The following is a 19,208-nucleotide window of genomic DNA, read 5'->3' as shown; positions in this document are numbered from 1 at the left end:
ATTTGAAATCTGTGTGACAACCATGTGCGAACTTGAGCTTAAGGTTACGGTTAATTTGGTCAACCTTTTGCTCGACCTTGACCTTGATCTTTGTCCTATTAACTTTCAAAATTGAATCACTTCCACATCTCAACATAACAATTAATCCCTGAAAGTTTCACTCCTCTACGAGTAAAATTTTGGCCAGGAAGTTGTTCACAAAAAAAAAAAAACGGACAAACAAGGGCAAAAACATAACATCCTTCCAAGTTCATTAGCGGAGGTAATAATAATAGTAATAGTTTAATATACACAAATAAATAAATAATCACAAATATTCTTACCTGCTGACAAATTCTTGTGCCTTGGCAAGATCTGCCTGAATAACTGGCAAAACTAAAGTAACCCGAGTATTTTCTGTCACGTACGGCATCGGTATCATCTCGGGTACAGTAAGAGGCCGCGTTGCTTCAAATCTACGCAAGTCAATCGAAAAGAAAGAGGAAATATACTATACATAAAAAGGACAAGTTTCAGTAAAATTTGTACAACATTACATTTCCCAGGCAATCAAGGACAAATGTAGGCATGGTATAGTAGTTACAAGATCAAAGAATTTCATAAAACTATAAGGCTTATCACCCCTACAACATTCTTGTAAAGGATAAAACTTATAAAAGTCCATCTTATATTAATATCATGTAAAAGCTTACATCATTTATCCAAATCATTCTTTTTATCTTTTAATGTGTTCTTGTAACTTTACATTTAGATTGCAAATATTGAACTCTGCTCCTTTAAGTCTATTTAAATTAGTTATCTTTGCACATAACTTCAAAGTTCTGGCTGAATTCAGCACAATTCTGATGATGTGTGCATTATTTGCAATACTGGATGACTAACCTACAGATTAGAAAATTTTCATTTATACCTATATCAAGAAAAAAGTTATTTAATAAATGAATCATAAGTTAGAATAGGTTATGTTTTAAAACATGTTATCAACACGTATTCAAAAGATACAGCTCCAATAAAAGACCAACATTCAAGACTCACTTTCTAGTAACCGTCTGTCCTGAGGTATTGTCTCGGAATATGAGAGAAAGCAGATAATCCACACCCCTGGTGGGGTCTAGTCGACGATGTCCGTACTCAATTCCTCGATATTCCAAATTCCCCTTGGCCTTCGTGATATATGATACGCTTGCATTCACAACACCCTGAAAGTGAGAATTGCATATAACACCTAATATGATGAACAAAACTCTGTTGTAACATTTCATTATCATGTTACAAAATACTTTGATATCGAACAGGAAAACTATACCACAATGTAATATGAAAACAAGATATGACTTACCATAATGTCTAACAAATCTGATCCAGTAATTTGTTTAGTATTATGGAAATCATCAGGATAAAATATGTGAGTTCCGTTGAATGTGTCCCATCGAATGATGTCGAACCTGAACACATAAAGAAGAAATCTTACACAACATTCACTTGCAATGATTTCATCCAGATAGCTTAATAACTTTTAACAATTTCTTAACATTTCTACAGAAAAGCTTTACCTTAAACTTTATACTACAGTTCTTAATAGCAGTCCATTATGTAATTAAATTACTTTATAAAAACTTATGAGAAAAGTTTAATGTTGTATTCTGAAAAGAAATTCAATATTACTGAAAATTACAGCTATGGCATAATATGAATACAAGTCATCAAAGGTTAAATCATTATTACAATTTGACTAATAACAAATGCTAAGATTCACAAAGGTTTCAAGTCAGAAGGAGATCAACGTTACACTAACATATCAAGAAATATTTCATTCAAGTTTAATACCTTGATGTAATCTGCAACACAACATATATACTATTTATTGATATGACAGTTTACAATGACCATTATATACTAAATTACGCCAAATAAAATCATCTACAGAAAGCAAAATACCCTGTACTGATAAACACTTTTCTCTGTCGGCACTTTGATATAAACTTAGAAGTAGTCACATTACTAATGACAATAATCTCTCAATCAATGTTCTGAATTTGGACAATGTAAATTTGAATTCCTAACCTTGTAGCAGGTTTGTGAGCTGGTGCTGATCCTATTGGCCACGTTTCTTCAGTTTTCTTCCGAGGGGCGTGAGGTAAGACTCTCGAAATTTCATTTCTTGCTTTTGAAATGCTAAACTCTATTTGTTTCAGCTCCTCCTGCATTGAGATTAAGGCAGTGAAAATCAAGAACATAAATTTACAAAAATTTATGAAAAATTAACAAAGGAATTTTACCAGCCTAATGAGTCAAACTCAAATTAACCCTGGTAAAATCCATGTACTATTACATACCCAAATTTACCAAAATTAACTTTCTTACATTTTGATTTTATATTTCAACAATAAGGTGAACATGCACAAAATTTTGAACAAAAGCTTTCTAAGCTACTCCAAACGGCACTTAACATCAACAGGGTTTACTTAAACAATATGATAAGTGCTACTTAATATGCTGTATTACGAACTATGCTCTCGTAAAAAAGCATTCTGGTATTTTTCTCATCACCCAAATCTAAATCCCTGGAGGAAAATTCTACAAAAACTCTAAAGAAAGAAATATATAAGACGTTCACTTGCCTTGTAATTACCTGACATACTGTAAAACCTTATTGTGGTACAGTATTGTTGAAGGAATGATAAATCTAATTATTTTGCTCCTTAACAATTAATGATAAGGGAAATTTATACAACCACATGATCTGCTACAAAATTAAATACTGAACAACCTCAACAATAGTATGACATCACGCACTCATAACCCTTAATATAAGAATACTGTAAATTCAATACTGTCAAATTTTACCTGCAAATAGAACTTATGGAGAATGTACATGTCCGAGGCTTCTACTACATTGGAGACTGTTGCAGCCTCTCTAACTAAGGAGCTAGTTCCTATAAGTTGGAGGTGACTCTCAACTTCTGCGTCATCTCTCAATCGGTAACTGACATATTGTTGCCCCTAAAAAAACAAAAAAAATCATGATTTTGAAATATTCTTGAGAGAAGTAATCTTTATCTAAAACTGACAATATATCAATATGCAAATATTATAACAATTCAAATATGGAATCCTGTATGAATAACATATATGTATTCAACATTGCTGTGGTAAAAAACAATACTGCACTCAAGTCACTTCGCTAGATCATAAATTGACATTCTTGCGTCTTGAACAAATAAACAATGTCAGTTTACATTTTTAATTCAATTTAATGGAATTAATCTATGTCGGTTTACAATTTTAATTCAATTTAATAGAATTAGACTATGTCGATTTACAATTTTAATTCAATTCAATAGAATTAAACTATGTTGGTTTACAATTTTAATTCAATTTAATAGAATTAGACTATGTGGGTTTACAATTTTAATTCAATTTAATAGAATTAGACTATGTTGGTTTACAATCTTAATTCAATTTAATAGAATTAGACTATGTCGATTTACAATTTTAATTCAATTCAATAGAATTAAACTATGTTGGTTTACAATTTTAATTCAATTCAATAGAATTAAACTATGTCGGTTTACAATTTTAATTCAATTTAATGGAATTAGACTATGTCGGTTTACAATTTTAATTCAATTTAATGGAATTAGACTATGTCGATTTACAATTTTAATTCAATTTAATGGAATTAGACTATGTCGATTTACAATTTTAATTCAATTCAATAGAATTAAACTATGTTGGTTTACAATTTTAATTCAATTTAATAGAATTAGACTATGTCGGTTTAGAATTTTAATTCAATTTAATAGAATTAGACTATGTCGGTTTACAATTTTAATTCAATTTAATAGAATTAGACTATGTCGGTTTACAATTTTAATTCAATTTAATAGAATTAGGTTTATAATATATCTGATGTTACTTTAGTCTTCAACAATAAATTTATAGACTGCAAACAGTACCTGTAGGCTACTGAAACAGGGTTTATCCGTTGCATGAAGAATACAGCGACCCAGATTATCCGTATCGGTTTCAGAATACGTATTACGGGTGCACCAGTTGAGTTTTCCTATCACCGCTTGCAGGATGGAATGGCTGAGAAGGATGCCCGAGTCTATAAACAAAAACAAATATGAAAAAATGGACACGGAATTATTAGAAGAGGTTCTCAACTTGCAAACATTCAGATACAAAAACAAATATAACAGAAATTAAAAAGTTCAGAATGGAAGACATTAATAAAATAATACTATATAATCTAATTATTATTATTATTATCATTACTTGCTATGCTAAAACCCTAGTCGGAAAATCAGGATGCTATAAGCCCAAGGGCCCCAACAGGGAAAATAGCCCAGTGAGGAAAGGAAACAAGGAACAATAAAATATTTTGAGAACAGCAAGAATATTATAATAAATATTTTCTATGTAAACTATAAAAACTTTAACAAAACAAGAGAAAGAGAAATTAGATAGAATAGTGTGCCTGAGTGTACCCTCAAGCAAGAGAACTCTAACCCAAGACAGTGGAAGACCATGGTACAGGGGCTATGGCACTACCCAAGAATACAGAACAATGGTTTGATTTTGGAGTGTCCTTCTCCTAGAAGAACTGCTTACCATAGCTAAAGAGTCTCTTCTACCCTTACCAAGAGGAAAGTAGCCACTGAACAATTACAGTGCAGTAGTTAACCCTTGGGTGAAAAAGAATTGTTTGGTGATCTCAGTGTTGTCAGGTGTATGAGGACAGAGGAGAGTCTGTACAGAACAGGCCAGAGTATTCGGGTGTATGTGTAGGCAAAGGGAAAGTGAACCGTAACCAGAGAGAAGGATCCAATGTAGTACTGTCTGGCCAGTCAAAGGATCCCATAACTCTCAAGTGGTAGTATCTCAATGGGTGGCTAGTGCCCTCGCCAACTTACTACCTAGGAGATACTACGTCCCTTCTTCCCAACTCCATAGTAGGGGGGGGTGTTACGACTATGAGACAGGTCTGTCCTCTAGAAACCTTGGTAACGAGGGCATCCCTAGTTCTTCCGGGGAGGGGAATTCCTGCTATCTCAAACAAGTACGCACTGTAAGATCCAGAATTAGATCTAAAGTTCAAAGACCGATCCAGTATCTGTTTCTTAAAATAGTCAAACAGTTCATATTCAAGGAGAAGCTGTCTTGGAAAAGCTCCTAACTCCAGAATAACTCCTAGTATAAGGGCTTTATTTGACCTGAACAGTCCTCGTTCTGCAAACTAACTCTTCCAGGGAAGACGTCAGTTAGATGTCTATTGTGACATGTCAAGCAAACTTACTCCAACTTAGTCTAAGAGGGATTGCTTATAGTTCACTTTATTTGGTCCAGCCATCTTCTCTGGTCTTATCATGAGAAGTTCCAGAACTGATGAAAGTTTCTTATACATAAGAATTTTTGGTGTACATCTGACTCCCTTACATCTAATGGTCTTATACTTCGGAGTCAAGCGAGGAGGACATCGACCATTACCATAGTATTTGTGAAAACAGTAGCCAACCAAATATTTGGCAAAAATTATATAATTCATGAGGAAATCATTTATTGTTAAATTTTTTAGAATTACTTATTTAGTTTCGAAGGTCCTTCCTTTTTTAGCCGTAAACACATTGAGGCGCAATAAGGCAGAGGAGATTGCCTGGGGAAACTATTTCCAGGCTCAATATGAGGGACCGAGGTATGGGCTTCTTTTCCCAGATTTGGTCTATTACATGAGAAAGACTTCTCTCTACTAGGGAGGCCTCTGTGTTGACTCCTAAGTCAGACTGGGGTTTTGTTATTGAAGTAGGGTAAATTTCTTGCCCTTCTTTACCTCTCAAGGTTTGAGAAGGGGAATCCCCTGAGCAGAAGATCACTCTATGCTTATCCTTCAGGTCCATGGGGCCACCCCTGGACTTTTTAGGGAGGATGTCTCTACCTTGTTGGGTTGCACATGATCGGTTACTGCAGAGGCATGATAACTTGGGATGAGTTGGTGCGTACGTCATCACACGCAGAGATGGCGGTGCGAACAGCTTAGTTTGGCTGAACGATAATCCTGACTGAATCATGGAAAGCAGTAGCTTCCTTTATCATCCTACTCAACTTCCCTACTCTAATAGGTAAAGAAGGCGAGGCTAAATTAAAAGAAATGCGAAGTTTTGGTAAGCTTTGGAATGTGGACGCAGCTGGTGTAGTCCGACTACCCTTATCACAAGCCTCTGAAGAGTTTTTAAGACTGTAGAGGAGACCTAAGATTAGGCCCACCATACTTATAAGGCAAATCTAGTTCGTGAGAACGTGTTGGGGATTGCAAACTTTCCTCTTCGAACACAGTTGCTTCATGACTCAAGGCGAAAGCTGCCTCAATTCTAGAATCCCTCCGAGAACATCTTTTAGAACAAGCCTGTTCATTGTCCATAATTATGATTGCTGTGCTGGGACCTGGCTCAAAGCAAGAATCTTTAACAAGTGCCGGCTCAAGACCTCGCTGTGCGTAGTCGACACTATTTGGATACATTATTGTGTGTGACGACTTTTGTAGTTAAAATTTCAGGGAAATTACGACATGAAAAACTAAAGGGAGGTTCTCATCGCATAGAAGGAGATTCGTTTCTAACTCCCGTTGGGAGGAGATGCAGTAAAGTACCTGTAAAAATCTCACAAGGTTTCCTGAGACGAGAAAGATATCTCTCCCATTGTGAGGAAGTTAGCTCCCTATAGTATTTACAAGGAGATTCTCTTAAACACCTCTCATCTAGGCAAGAGGGACAAAAAATATATGTCTATGTCTGCTCATAAGGATGCAAAAATATTTGCTATCCCGGCATGGGCAAGAACGTAAATATCAAAAATTTTAAGTAATATGTTATTTTCATTAGTAAAATAAATTTTTGAATATACTTACCCGATAATCATGTAGCTGTCAACTCCGTTGCCCGACAGAATTCTACGGAAGGGATACGCCAGCGATCGCTATACAAGAGGGGGGTGTACTCACAAGCGCCACCTGTGGCCAGGTACTGCAGTACTTCTTGTTGACACCACCTCAATTTTTCCTCGGTCCACTGGTTCTATGGGGAGGAAGGGTGGGTCAATTAAATCATGATTATCGGGTAAGTATATTCAAAAATTTATTTTACTAATGAAAATAACATTTTTCAATATTAAACTTACCCGATAATCATGTAGCTGATTCACACCCAGGGAGGTGGGTGAAAACCAGTGTACATGTATATCAAGAAGCTAAGTATCCCGTATTTCATATTATCAGTTATTCAAAATAACAATGAAATTACAAGTACCTGGTAAGGAAGTCGACTTGAGCCATTACTCTGCCTTAAATAAGTTCGTCTTCCTTACTGAGCGCAGCGTTCCTCTTAGGAGGCTGAACAACTCTAAGGTGCTGAAGTATCAAGGGCTGCAACCCATACTAAAAGACCTCATCACAACCTTTAACCTCGGCGCTTCTCAAGAAAGAATTGACCACCCGCCAAATCAACAAGGATGTGGAAGGCTTCTTAGCCGACCGTACAACCCATAAAAAGTATTCAAGAGAAAGGTTAAAAGGTTATGGGATTATGGGAATGTAGTGGCTGAGCCCTCGCCTACTACTGCATTCGTTGCTACGAATGGTCCCAGGGTGTAGCAGTACTCGTAAAGAGACTGGACATCTTTGAGATAGAATGATGCGAACACTGACTTGCTTCTCCAATAGGTTGCATCCATAACACTCTGCAGAGAATGGCTCTGTTTGAAGGCCACTGAAGTAGCCACAGCTCCCACTTCATGTGTCCTTACCTTCAGCAAAGCAAGGTCTTCTTCCTTCAGATGAGAATGTGCTTCCCTAATCAGAAGCCTGAATAGTAAGAAACTGAGTTCTTAGAACTTGGAAAAGAAGGTTTCTTGATAGCACACCATAAGGCTTCTGATTGTCCTCGTAAAGGTTAAGACCTTTTTAGATAGTACCTAAGAGCTCTAACTGGGCAAAGTACTCTCTCCAGTTCATTCCCCACCAAGTTGGACAGGCTTGGGATCTCGAACGACTTAGGCCAAGGACGTGAAGGAAGCTCGTTTAGCAAAAACCGAGCTGCAAGGAACATGTAGCCGTTTCAGATGTGAAAACAATGATCCTGCTGAAGGCGTGGATCTCACTTACTCTTTTAGCTGTTGTCAAGCACACGAGGAAAAGAGTTTTTAATGTGAGGTCCTAAAAAGAGGCTGATTGGAGAGGTTCAAATCTTGATGACATAAGGAACCTTAGGACCACGTCTAGATTCCAGCCTGGAGTGGACAACCGACGTTCCTTTGAGGTCTCAAAAGACCTAGGGAGGTCCTGTAGATCTTTGTTGGTGGAAAGATCCAAGCCTCTGTGGCGGAAAACCGCTGCCAACATACTTCTGTAACCCTTGATCGTAGGAGCTGAAAGGGATCTTACTTTCCTTAGATGTAACAGGAAGTCAGCAATCTGGGTTACAGTGGTACTGGTTGAGGAAACTGCATTGGTCTTGTACCAGCTACGGAAGACTTCCCCTTGAGACTGATAGATTCTGAGAGTGGATGTTCTCCTTGCTTTGGCAATCGCTCTGGCTGCCTCCTTCGAAAAGCCCCTAGCTCTTGAGAGTCTTTCGAAAGTCTGAAGGCAGTCAGACAAAGAGCGTGGAGGTTTGGGTGTACCTTCTTTACGTGAGGTAGACGTAGAAGGTTCACTCCTAGAGGAAGAGTCCTGGGAATGTCGACCAGCCATAGCAGTACCTCTAAGAACCATTCTCTCGCGGGCCAGAGCGGAGCCAACCAACGTCAGCCGTGTCCCTTTGCGAGAGGAGAACTTCTGAAGTACCCTGTTGACAATCTTGAACGGCGGGAATGCATACAGGTCGAGATGGAACCAATCCAGCAGAAAAGCATCCACGTGAACTGCTCCTGGGTCTGGAATCGGAGAACAATACAACAGGAGTCTCTAGGTTATCGAGGTAGCGAACAGATCTATGGTTGGCTGACCCCACAGGGCCCAAAGTCTGCTGCAAACATTCCTGTGAAGGGTCCACTCTGTGGGGATGACCTGACCCTTCCGGCTGAGGCGATCTGCCATGACATTCATACCGCCCTGAATGAACCTCGTTACCAGCGTGAGCTTTCGATCTTTAGACCAGATGAGGAGGTCCCTTGCGATCTAGAACAACTTCCACGAAAGAGTCCCTCCCTGCTTGAAGATGTAAGCCAGGGCTGTGGTGTTGTCAGAGTCCACCTCCACCACTTTGTTAAGCTGGAGGGACTTGAAGTTTATCAAGGCCAGAAGAACCGCCAACAACTCCTTGCAATTGATGTGAAGTGTCCTTTGCTCCTGATTCCATGTTCCCGAGCATTCCTGTCCGTCCAAAGTCGCACCCCAGCCCGTGTCTGATGCGTCCGAGAGGAGACGGCGGTCGGGATTCTGAACAGCCAAAGGTAGACTTCCTTGAGAAGAAAGCTGTTCTTACACCACGCGAGAGAAGACCTCCTCTCTTCGGAAACAGGAACTGAGACCGTCTCTAGCGTCATGTCCTTTATCCAGTGAGCAGCTAGATGATACTGAAGGGGGGGGAGGTGGAGTCTCCCTAACACGATGAACAGGGCCAGCGATGAAAGTGTCCCTGTTAGACTCATCCACTACCTGACTGAGCATCGGTTCCTTCTCAGCATGCTCAGGATGCATTCTAGGGCTTGGAAGATCCTTGGGGCCGACGGAAAAGCCCGAAAAGCTCGACTCTGAAGATCCATACCCAGGGAGACAATGGTCTGGGATGGGACGAGCTGAGACTCCTCAAAATTGACCAGGAGGCCCAGTTCCTTGGTCAGATCCATAGTCCATCTGAGAATCTCCAGACAGCGACGACTTGTGGGAGCTCTTAAAAGCCAGTCGTCTGACGGAGCCGGACACAAGATCATGGTACTGCTGCACAGTCTGTGAACTGTCAACCATGGGGAAGCGAGGAAGTACAGTGACAACCCGAAGCTGTCTAGACTGTCTGGGTCGTACAGACAACTCCTTATCGGGTTGCTGAGGTTGCCGCACTGCGTCACAACAAGTCACTTCTGCTGGTTGTTGAACGTCTTCCCAGTGACACATTGACTCCGTAAACAAAAAATCCTCTAACAAGGACTAAGCTTGGACTGCATGTCTTGCAACACAGCTCAAGGTCTATGGGAGCAGGTGTGGTAACAGACGGGGTTAGCGACTGAAGTGGAACCATTACCTTCCCTGGAAGCATGTTATGCTTAAATAAAAGTCCATAGGAGGCTACGCAGCTAAAGGCTCCTCTCCAAATGACAGAGTCCTCAAGGGAATATCAGAAGGAGGGAGAAAAGCACTTTCTCATCTACAGGGACCATATCCGAGAAAAGCTAAGTTCTCTCAGTGAGGGTTTCACTGGTGCAAAAGCAGCAGACTAGAAGGCAACGTTATGAAACTGCTTGACAGTCTAGTGAGTTGGCAACAACCAAAGATGTGTGACTGAGAAGCATGCGGTAAGGTATGCAGAGCATGTTGTATGCAGAGCATGCTGTATGCAGAGCATGCTGTATGTAGAGCATGCTGTAAGGTAAGCAGAGCGTGTTGCATGGCATGTAACATTTCTCAGAAATTCCATGACCAGTGCTAGATTGAGTAATATCGCATTACTGTCCATTGAAAGTGCACGTGCCGAGGGAATTGATTTAGACTGTTTTGTTGATGAATTTGATAGCCGGCATGATAATCGTAGAATTAAGCTGCACTAAATGTACTATAATCTACTTCACCTCAGGAAAGGGAAACTCGCCCTGTTGGCAACATTGCATTACTTCATGCATGCTTGCATGGGGTTTTAATATCAACATAATATTTACCTTACATTCATAACTCATGATTCATTTTTGTTTTGAAGATATTTTTGCCATATTTTGCGATTTTGTTAAAAATATATTGCAAGGAATACATATATATTTTTATATAAAGTAATACAAATAACCTCCATTATCATAATGTTTGTGTAGGCATACATGTATATGATTACAAATGCAAGTTATGAAAGTAATGAGGTGTTATTATTGTCATTTGTTATTTCCAAGTTGAATGGGAAGAGGCTCAAGTTGAGGAGAAAGTGGCAGATGCATGCGTTGAGGTGGCTGACTCATAGCATGAGGTTGCTGCCTCAAGAGTTGCGCTTGCTGTAAGGGTTGCGGATGAGCAGTAGCAGGTTCCTGAGGAACGAGTTGAGGTTCCTGAGGTGTGAGCTGCGAGAGTTGAGGTAGCGGCTGCGCAGAACGCAGTTCTTGTCTCGCGAGTTGAGGTTCCTGAGGTGCTAGCCTAAGGAGTTGAGGTCGCTGCAGCGAGTGCTGAGGTGGCTGCCTCATGGATGGAAGAGGTTGTCGTACCTCAAGAGATTGTTGCCTCGCTGGTGGAACCGCAAGCGGAAGCGGAGGAAGTAAGGCATAAGATTCCTGCTCCCATTGCTGAGGTTGCCTTAAGGAAGGCGGAGGTTGCTGCACACCGCTGGTAACTGGCAACTCAGTACGCGGTAAGGTATCCTGAGGAACCTCAACATCGTACGCCTGGCAGACTGGACTGCGGTGAGGCGGAGCGATCGCAGGAGGAGGTGTAACCTTCTCAGCCTGAAACTCACGCATTAAGACCGCAAGCTGCGACTGCATGGACTGCAGCAAAGTCGTCTTGGGATCAACAGACGATAAGGTCTGTTGAGGCAAAGCCTTAATAGAAGATGAGGTCTGTTGAGGCATCGCCTTACCTCTCTTAGGAGGTGTGCAGTCACCTGATGACTGCGGAGAGTCAGAGCTAACTCAATGACGGCATCCGGGTTGTTGAACTCTAGAGGTCTGGACTTTACGTTTAAGAGGTCTTGAGACCTGAGTCCAGCGTTTTCTCCCCGAAATTTCTTCTGCAGACGAGCAAAATAAGGGCTCAATCGTCTGCGGGTGGGAGTGACGGTCTCTGTAAGACACGCCCGCAACCACCGAGGATACTTCTGTGCGCCGATCACGGCCTGCCGAACCCTTTTGCCCTTCGACATTGCTTCTCCCCTGGGCTTGGGAGCTTGCAAGAGGTCCCGGACTGGGAGGACGACTGGCACGCACAGAAGTACCCTCACGCACAACACTGACACACTTTGCGCTAATCACTTATCACTTTTGAATTTCTGTTTGCACTTATTTCACTGAACTCGAAACTTTAAGTGGTTTGTACCTGAAACACGCAATTCTATCCTTCCTTAAAAGTTAGTAATTGCGAAAACAGAATTACAATGTAACAGAAAAATCTAATGAAAGATAAATAATTCAGTGGCTGGAAAGAGACTAAACACTAGATCAAATAAACTACGTTTAAAATCTCTCACCGCATAAAGCTTGAGAACAAGAATAAACTCTAGAAACGTTTACCTTCTTCCCCTAAAGAGACTAGGGAGAAGAGCAAAAACGATAATAACGTTACTCGCTTGAACGAAACGTTTATCCAGCTCTCTCTCCCTCCGTCTCTATCTCTCTCTCTCTCTCTCTCTTGACTTAGTACCTGAGAGAAGAGCCCAATCATATATACTCGTTAAAACATATTATTGTTAAAGGAAAAAAACTGAAAGATTTCCCAAATAAAAAGTTCCTTTATTAGAATTAAAACCATTAAGCTAAGAAAGAATGAACAAAACGTTAGAAACGGTTTACTCTTACTGCAACGTGACACCGTGAAAATTCTCTCTCTATCGTAACGATAGAGCGCAAGTTGAACGTTCTGAACGTCAACAACTGCAGAGACAAAACAAAACGTTAGTTCAACTTTGAAACAGTACGAGACTATCAAAGAAATTCTTTCAAAAACATTAAAATAGCATAATATGTTAACAGGTAAAACCGAAATGACGGGCTCAATGTTAATTAACTTCGGTACAAGAAAAGACCGCCTACTATTAGGAAAGGTCGAATATAAACATTAATTTGAATAAATTTATAAAAAAGGAAGTTAATCGAAGAGGCCTATAAAAGGCGGAGAGATATAAAATAAATCTATAACTTTTGTTAAGCAAAATTAATTCCAAAAGCTAGCTAAGCTAATAATAAATCTTCCTGAATAGCGAAAGCTGAAATCTTAGAGCAATACTTCACCAAAAACCGTGAACAAGACTCCAAAATTATAAGCGTATCCATGAACGTCTTGCCGGAAGCACGACAGAGGAAAAATTGAGGTGGTGTCAACAAGAAGTACTGCAGTACCTGGCCACAGGTGGCGCTTGTGAGTACACCCCCCTCTTGTATAGCGATCGCTGGCGTATCCCTTCCGTAGAATTCTGTCGGGCAACGGAGTTGACAGCTACATGATTATCGGGTAAGTTTAATATTGAAAATTTAATTTTTCCTAACATACTTACCGAGAACTACTTTCTTAGGACTTACCTGTAATCTCCTCTCTACCGACCAAAGTTTTGTGTAGTATACCCTAAACCCGTTTTCTATGGAGGGCTAACTCGGGAGTAAGAGAACGTGCCCCGAGGGTAGCTTTTGCGCTAGGTCGAGGTCCGCTTGGGTCGTGAGCGCCAGTAAGTTCCTCGGATGTTGCACAATTCTCGCAAGGGCAGAGAGGCACTCGGGGAAGGTAGGGAGGGCCATTACCCGAAAGTAGTTCTCGGTAAGTATGTTAGGAAAAATAAAAATTACTTAAAATTTTTTATTTGTTCCAACACGAATACTTACCTCGAACTACTTTCTTAGGAGACTTACACTTTAGGAGGTGGGAGTGCCTTCCTGACCCTCAGACCCAGCAAGCGGAAGCCAAGAGGCCTAGGTATAAAAACAAAACATACAGTACTAGGAAACAGACGATAGGGTAACTACACAAAGAGCTCACGTTAGTGTCTAAGTACTCACCCTTTGAAAAACTTCTTCTGATGTTGAATCCAGTAACGTAGTTGCAGAGACGTGTTATCCAATGGTTACAAGAGGGTTATCTCCGATAAGGATAGGGAAAAAACAGGGATTAGGGTGAAAGGGAACGAACCTGTGTCTCCCGGTTTGCTATCCACGATTGAGCCTGGGGCTTTTACCATTAAATCACTTGGAGCGCGGAGATGACTGTTCCAATGGAGAACCCGTCTAAGGACCTCCTTGAGTAGTCCTTGAGGTAATGGGCAGTAAAGGTTGACTGGTTCGACCAAGTACCTGCCCGAAGGATCTGACTCACTGCCATGTTTTTCTCAAAGGCTAAGGACGTGCTCAGACCCCTGATGTCATGGGGTTTGGGGGCGCCTGGTAAGGCCAGTCCCTCTTCCCTGTAGGCCCTGGCAATAACTTGTCTCAACCAGAAGGAAATGGTATTCTTCGATACCTGTTTCTTAGTAACACCTGTGGAGACGAAAAGGCTCTTGATGCCTGGCCGGAGCTAAGCAGTCCTTTCAAGGTATTTTCTAATGGCACGGACCGGGCATAATCTCAAATCCTCAGAATTCCCCGTCCTAGGGATAGCGGGCAGAGAGAAACCTTCAAATTTTGGGTCCCAGACAGCTGGGTTCTGGGTTTTCGCCACAAATGAAGGAACGAACTTGAAAGAGATCTCTTTCCACCCCTTCGAATGAGAGACGTCATAAGACAGCCCATGGATCTCCCCTACTCTTTTTGCGGAAGCCAAGGCTAGCAAAAAGACTGTCTTGAGAGTGAGATCCCTGTCTACGATATCTTTCATTGGCTCGAAGGGGGGGCCACTTAACATCTTCAGGACCCTAGCTAAGTCCCACTGAGGCACCCTAACTACTTGTGGGGGGCAGGACTGCTCAAAGCTCCTGACAAGCATCGAGATGTGTCTAGAGGAACCCAGGTCGATGCCCTTCAGATGGAAGACTTGACCCAAGGCAGCTCGCACTCCTTTTATAGCTGGGATTGACATTCCTATCTCGTCCCTGAGATATACCAGAAAGTCTGCTATGTCTGGGACCGAGGCTTTGAGGGGTTTAATGCGCCTCGAAGCGCACCACTTCGTGAAAGAGGCCCACTTCGCTTGGTAGACCGCTGCCGACGACCTTCTCAGGTATAGCGACATCCTCTTAGCCGTAGCTGCTGAATACCCTTCTTTCTTCAGGAGCCGCTCGATAGTCTCCAGGCGTGAATGCGTAGAGACTGTGGGTTGTCGTGAAACCTGAGAAAGTGCGGTTGTTGTAGAAGATCTGACCTGTCGGGGAGTGGCCACGGAGGGTGACTCGTCAGGTCTTTTAGGTCTGCGAACCACTCTCTCTCCAGCCACCAGGGCGCTACCAAAGTCATCCTTAAGTTTCGGGCAGTCCTTACTCTGTTGAGTACTTGCCTTATCAACGTGAAGGGGGGAAAAGCGTACACGTCTAGGTTGTCCCACTTGTGCTGAAAGGCATCCTCCAAGGCTGCCCTTGGGTCTGGGACAGGAGAACAATACACGGGAAGTTGCGCGTTCAGTTTGGTTGCAAAGAGGTCCATCACCGGGGAACCCCAACGTTGGATGATGAGCTTGGCTACTTCTGGATGGAGGGACCATTCTATCCCTACTATTTGACCCATCCTGCTGAGACCGTCGGCTAGAACGTTCTTTTTCCCGGGGATGAACCTTGCCACTAACACAACCTGGTTCGTTTCTGCCCAATCTAGGATCTCTAGGGCGAGATCACACAATTCCCTTGATTTCAAACCTCCTTGTTTATTTATATACACTACCACTGTGGCGTTGTCGCACATCAACGCCACAGTGTTTCCCCTTAGTAGATCGACGAAGTGCAGGCAAGCTTTCTGGACTGCCTTCAACTCTAGGACATTGATGTGTAGGTCCTTCTCCCCGTCCATCCAGGTTCCTCTCGCCGTCCCGTTGAGGAGATGGGCTCCCCATCCCTGGTTGGAGGCGTCTGTGAAAAGAAGTAACTCGGGAGGATCGTTCCCGAAGGGCATCCCCTTGAGCGAGTTCGACCGGCAATGCCACCATTCCAGGGAGGGTATTGTGTTTGGTAGGACTGGGATTAGTTTCTGTTGCGAGTCCAGTTGGCACCAGAGGTTCTTCAGGTTCCATTGGACGGCTCTGAGTCTGAGTCTCCCCTGGGGAACCAGTTTTTCCAACGACACCAGATGCCCTATTAGTCTTTGCCAGTCCTTCGCCCTCCTGGGTTGCCCCGACAGGAACGGACGAAGGATCTTCATCAGATTGCTTATTCTGTCCTCCGATGGAAATGCTTTTCCTAGAAGGGTATCCAGTGTCATCCCCAAATAGGTCATTCTGGTGGAGGGGGATAGGTTCGATTTTTCCGTGTTGATCATGATACCCAGACCCTTGCAAAACTGGAGAAGTTTCATCCCTTGGTCCTTCAAGACGTCCTTCGAGGAGGAAAGAAGCAACCAGTCGTCCAGGTACCGGATGAGGCGAATGCCTCGCTCGTGAGCCCACACTGAGACTGTCGTGAAGACTCTCGTGAATACCTGGGGAGCTGTTGACAATCCGAAGCAAAGGGTCTTGAATTGCAGGATCTGGGTACCCCATTTCACCCGGAGAAACTTTCGACTCGAGGGGTGGACCGGAATTTGGAAGTAAGCGTCCTTGAGGTCTATGGTCATCATGTAATCTTTCTCCCTCAAGGAGAGCAGGACTGACTTCGGAGTGTCCATTTTGAACTCTGTCTTCCTTATGAACTTGTTGAGAGCCGACAGATCTATCACCGGCCTCCTCCCCCCTGTCGCTTTTTCCACCAGGAACAGTCGACTGTAGAAACCTGGTCCTGGGTGTAGGATCTCCTCCATGGCGCCCTTCTCCAACATGGTGGACACCTCCTCTTGAAGGGCGGCCCTCTTCAACGGGTCCTTGGGTACCAACCACTCCGACCGGCTGGCCGGAATTAGAGGGGGGAGGTTCTGCTAAGAACGGTAACCTGTAGCCCTCCTTCAGTATGGACACTGTCCAGGGCTCTGCTCCGTGAGCTTTCCATGCTTGCCAATATAGTCTGAAGCATCCCCCAACCTGAGGCTTGGGCAGGAATAGGGGGCTTCCCACTCTATCTCCTCCTGGAGGCAGAATAACCGGTCCTAAAGGAGGCTGAAGCTGCTGGGGCTCCTCTACGGGGGGGCTGAGGCGCTGAGGCCCAAGAGGAAGAAGGGGCTTCTCTCTTCGTCAGGCGAGGAGGGGCCTGAGGCGTCGCGGCACTGTCTGAGACTGACCTCTTGTAGGGAGGTCTCCTTACCGGCGTAGGCCTGGGCGCGTTTACTTCCTTCCTCTTAGCCACCTTCTCCATGATCTCCTCCAACTCCTTTAAGGGGAACAAGGAGTCACCCCACAAAGGAAGGCTCCTCATGGCCCTCGCCTCTCTGTCTGGGACCTTCCGGGACAGCTTCGCCAGGATGGTGTCCCTCTTGCGAAGCACCCAATTCGCTGACAGGGCGAGAGACTGGTAAGTGAGGAACTTAAGAGTCTTGCCCCCGGAGGTGATAAGCTCCCTCAGGAGGCTTTGCTGTTCTGGGTCTGTCGGGTCATAAGTAGCTTGCACACCCACTAATGTGGAAGCCCACAAGTCTAGCCAAGAGGAGACGTGCACTAGCTCCTTAGACATTTCCTCCATCATCGCAGCCTCTGATGGAGAAAAACATACCGGGGCTGAAGAGGCTCTGTCCTCCGAGGCGCCCTGTCCCAGAATGTCGAGAGCAGGTTCCACTTTGCAGGCTCCCAGCCGTTGTCCTTCTGGCGCATAGACCCCGCTCTGCATTTTAAGCCCCTGGAGCAACTTCGAAGAGCTCTGCGTTTTGGGAGCTTCGGCATTGCCTGCCACCACTCTATCAACGTGCTCTCGTCCCAGGACGAGACCTCGGGCCACAGGAAGTGCCAGGGAGGCTTTTGGTTGGACAGGAGCCTGCATCAACCGGATAAGGCTGGACCTACAGTAGTCCTCATCGGTAGCAGCCGGTTCTTCGATCTTGTGATGTCTCCTGATCAGACTAATTACTTTTCTATAGGCCGAGTCCTCCGTCGGGGAACCTACCCTACCGTCGGCCGAAGCCTCGACTTGGAACCGGGGAGCCGGGTCACCGGGCACTCCCACCGGGCGCCTTGGTCCTGGCACAACAGGCACTCCCCTGCGGAGGTACTGGTCCTCCCCGGCGGAGACCTCCGCACCAGGGACAGGGGTTAGGACAGGCATCGCCGAACCGGCGAGGACTAACGTCCGATCATGCTCTCTTGGGGACGAGGACGCGGATCCCGTGGGCTGACCCGACAGCGGGAACCGTTCCTTAAAGTCCGAGGGCCGCACCAGCTGGGCTGATTCGGCCAGGCTGCCCGTAAGGAAGCGCGGTTCCCCCCGCTGGGCGGGGTGAACCGGAGGCTTCGCGGTCTTACGCCTGCCTGCAGAGGCCTTCTCGCGTTTCTCCCTGCGAGGGTCACAACAATGTCTGGAGGATGGTCTCCTTGGCGAGAAATCCCTGGACCGCCGGTCCGGGGAACACTGTATCTCCGACTTACGGGGTACGAAAACCCAATCACCATCGGGTGACCTACTCCTCCTGTGTTTCCTCCGTGGAGAGCGGGACCGCCTCCTGCTGTACCTGGAACGGGATCTTGAGCGGGAACGCCTGCTCCTGGACCGCTCCCTCCGACGCCGATGTTTCCTCCTGGCTTCCTCTCCCGAAGAGAATGACTCTCCACCATCCGAAGAGCCCGACGTCACCGTACCCACTGTACGGTGGGCAGAAGCGGGGGCCGCGGGGGACTTCGCGACTCGTTGCGTACCAGAGGTAGAGGGTTGCAGGAAGGTTTCCGGAACTTCCGTGAGAGGGGTTGGGAATGAGGGTTGGCGCCCAACACTAGGGAACCAGGTATCCAGGCCCTCTTCCATTCGCATAGGGGACCTACCTGGCGTTTTAGGAAGCTTCCATCCGAAGGTATCACTCACTGCGGAGCCTAACTTACCCTGGTTGTCGCCGCCTGCCGAAGAACCTGAAACACAGGCCCATAAAGGGGGCGAAGACACAGAAACAACATTGCTACACCATAAGGGGTCATCGGATGACACGTGCCCCCCAAGCACAAGGGCCGAGTCTCCAGAACTCCCTGACACAGCACTACCAGGCTCTTCACTAGCCCGAGAAGGTCCCGCAACTCCCACTTCACACACACCAGACTCCTGAGGAAGAACGCCCGGCTCTTTCCCCACAACAGACTTACCTCGTCCCCTACTCTGGGTAGGGGAAGGAGAGAC

At 44.4% G+C, this 19,208-nt stretch overlaps 1 protein-coding gene across 6 annotated transcripts in view; it reads right to left on the bottom strand.

The window, feature by feature from the left end:
- The window catches only part of Chpf (Chondroitin polymerizing factor), a 47,876-nt gene that overhangs the window by 14,822 nt on the left and 13,846 nt on the right, over positions 1-19,208 (bottom strand). For all 6 annotated transcript variants that reach the window (XM_068353782.1, XM_068353787.1, XM_068353784.1 and 3 more), the window contains 6 exons: positions 3,960-4,111; positions 2,848-3,003; positions 2,065-2,201; positions 1,340-1,445; positions 1,036-1,199; positions 324-455 (listed from right to left, as the gene is read on the bottom strand). In XM_068353782.1, coding sequence (XP_068209883.1) covers positions 324-455; positions 1,036-1,199; positions 1,340-1,445; positions 2,065-2,201; positions 2,848-3,003; positions 3,960-4,111 — 847 coding nt within the window. The remainder of the gene's footprint in view (positions 1-323; positions 456-1,035; positions 1,200-1,339; positions 1,446-2,064; positions 2,202-2,847; positions 3,004-3,959; positions 4,112-19,208) is intronic.

This window comes from Palaemon carinicauda, chromosome 30, assembly GCF_036898095.1.
Source record: "Palaemon carinicauda isolate YSFRI2023 chromosome 30, ASM3689809v2, whole genome shotgun sequence".
NCBI classification, from domain to species: domain Eukaryota; kingdom Metazoa; phylum Arthropoda; class Malacostraca; order Decapoda; family Palaemonidae; genus Palaemon; species Palaemon carinicauda.
The sequence above is the reverse complement of the archived record's forward strand: the minus strand, read 5'-3'. Positions and strand labels throughout refer to the sequence as shown.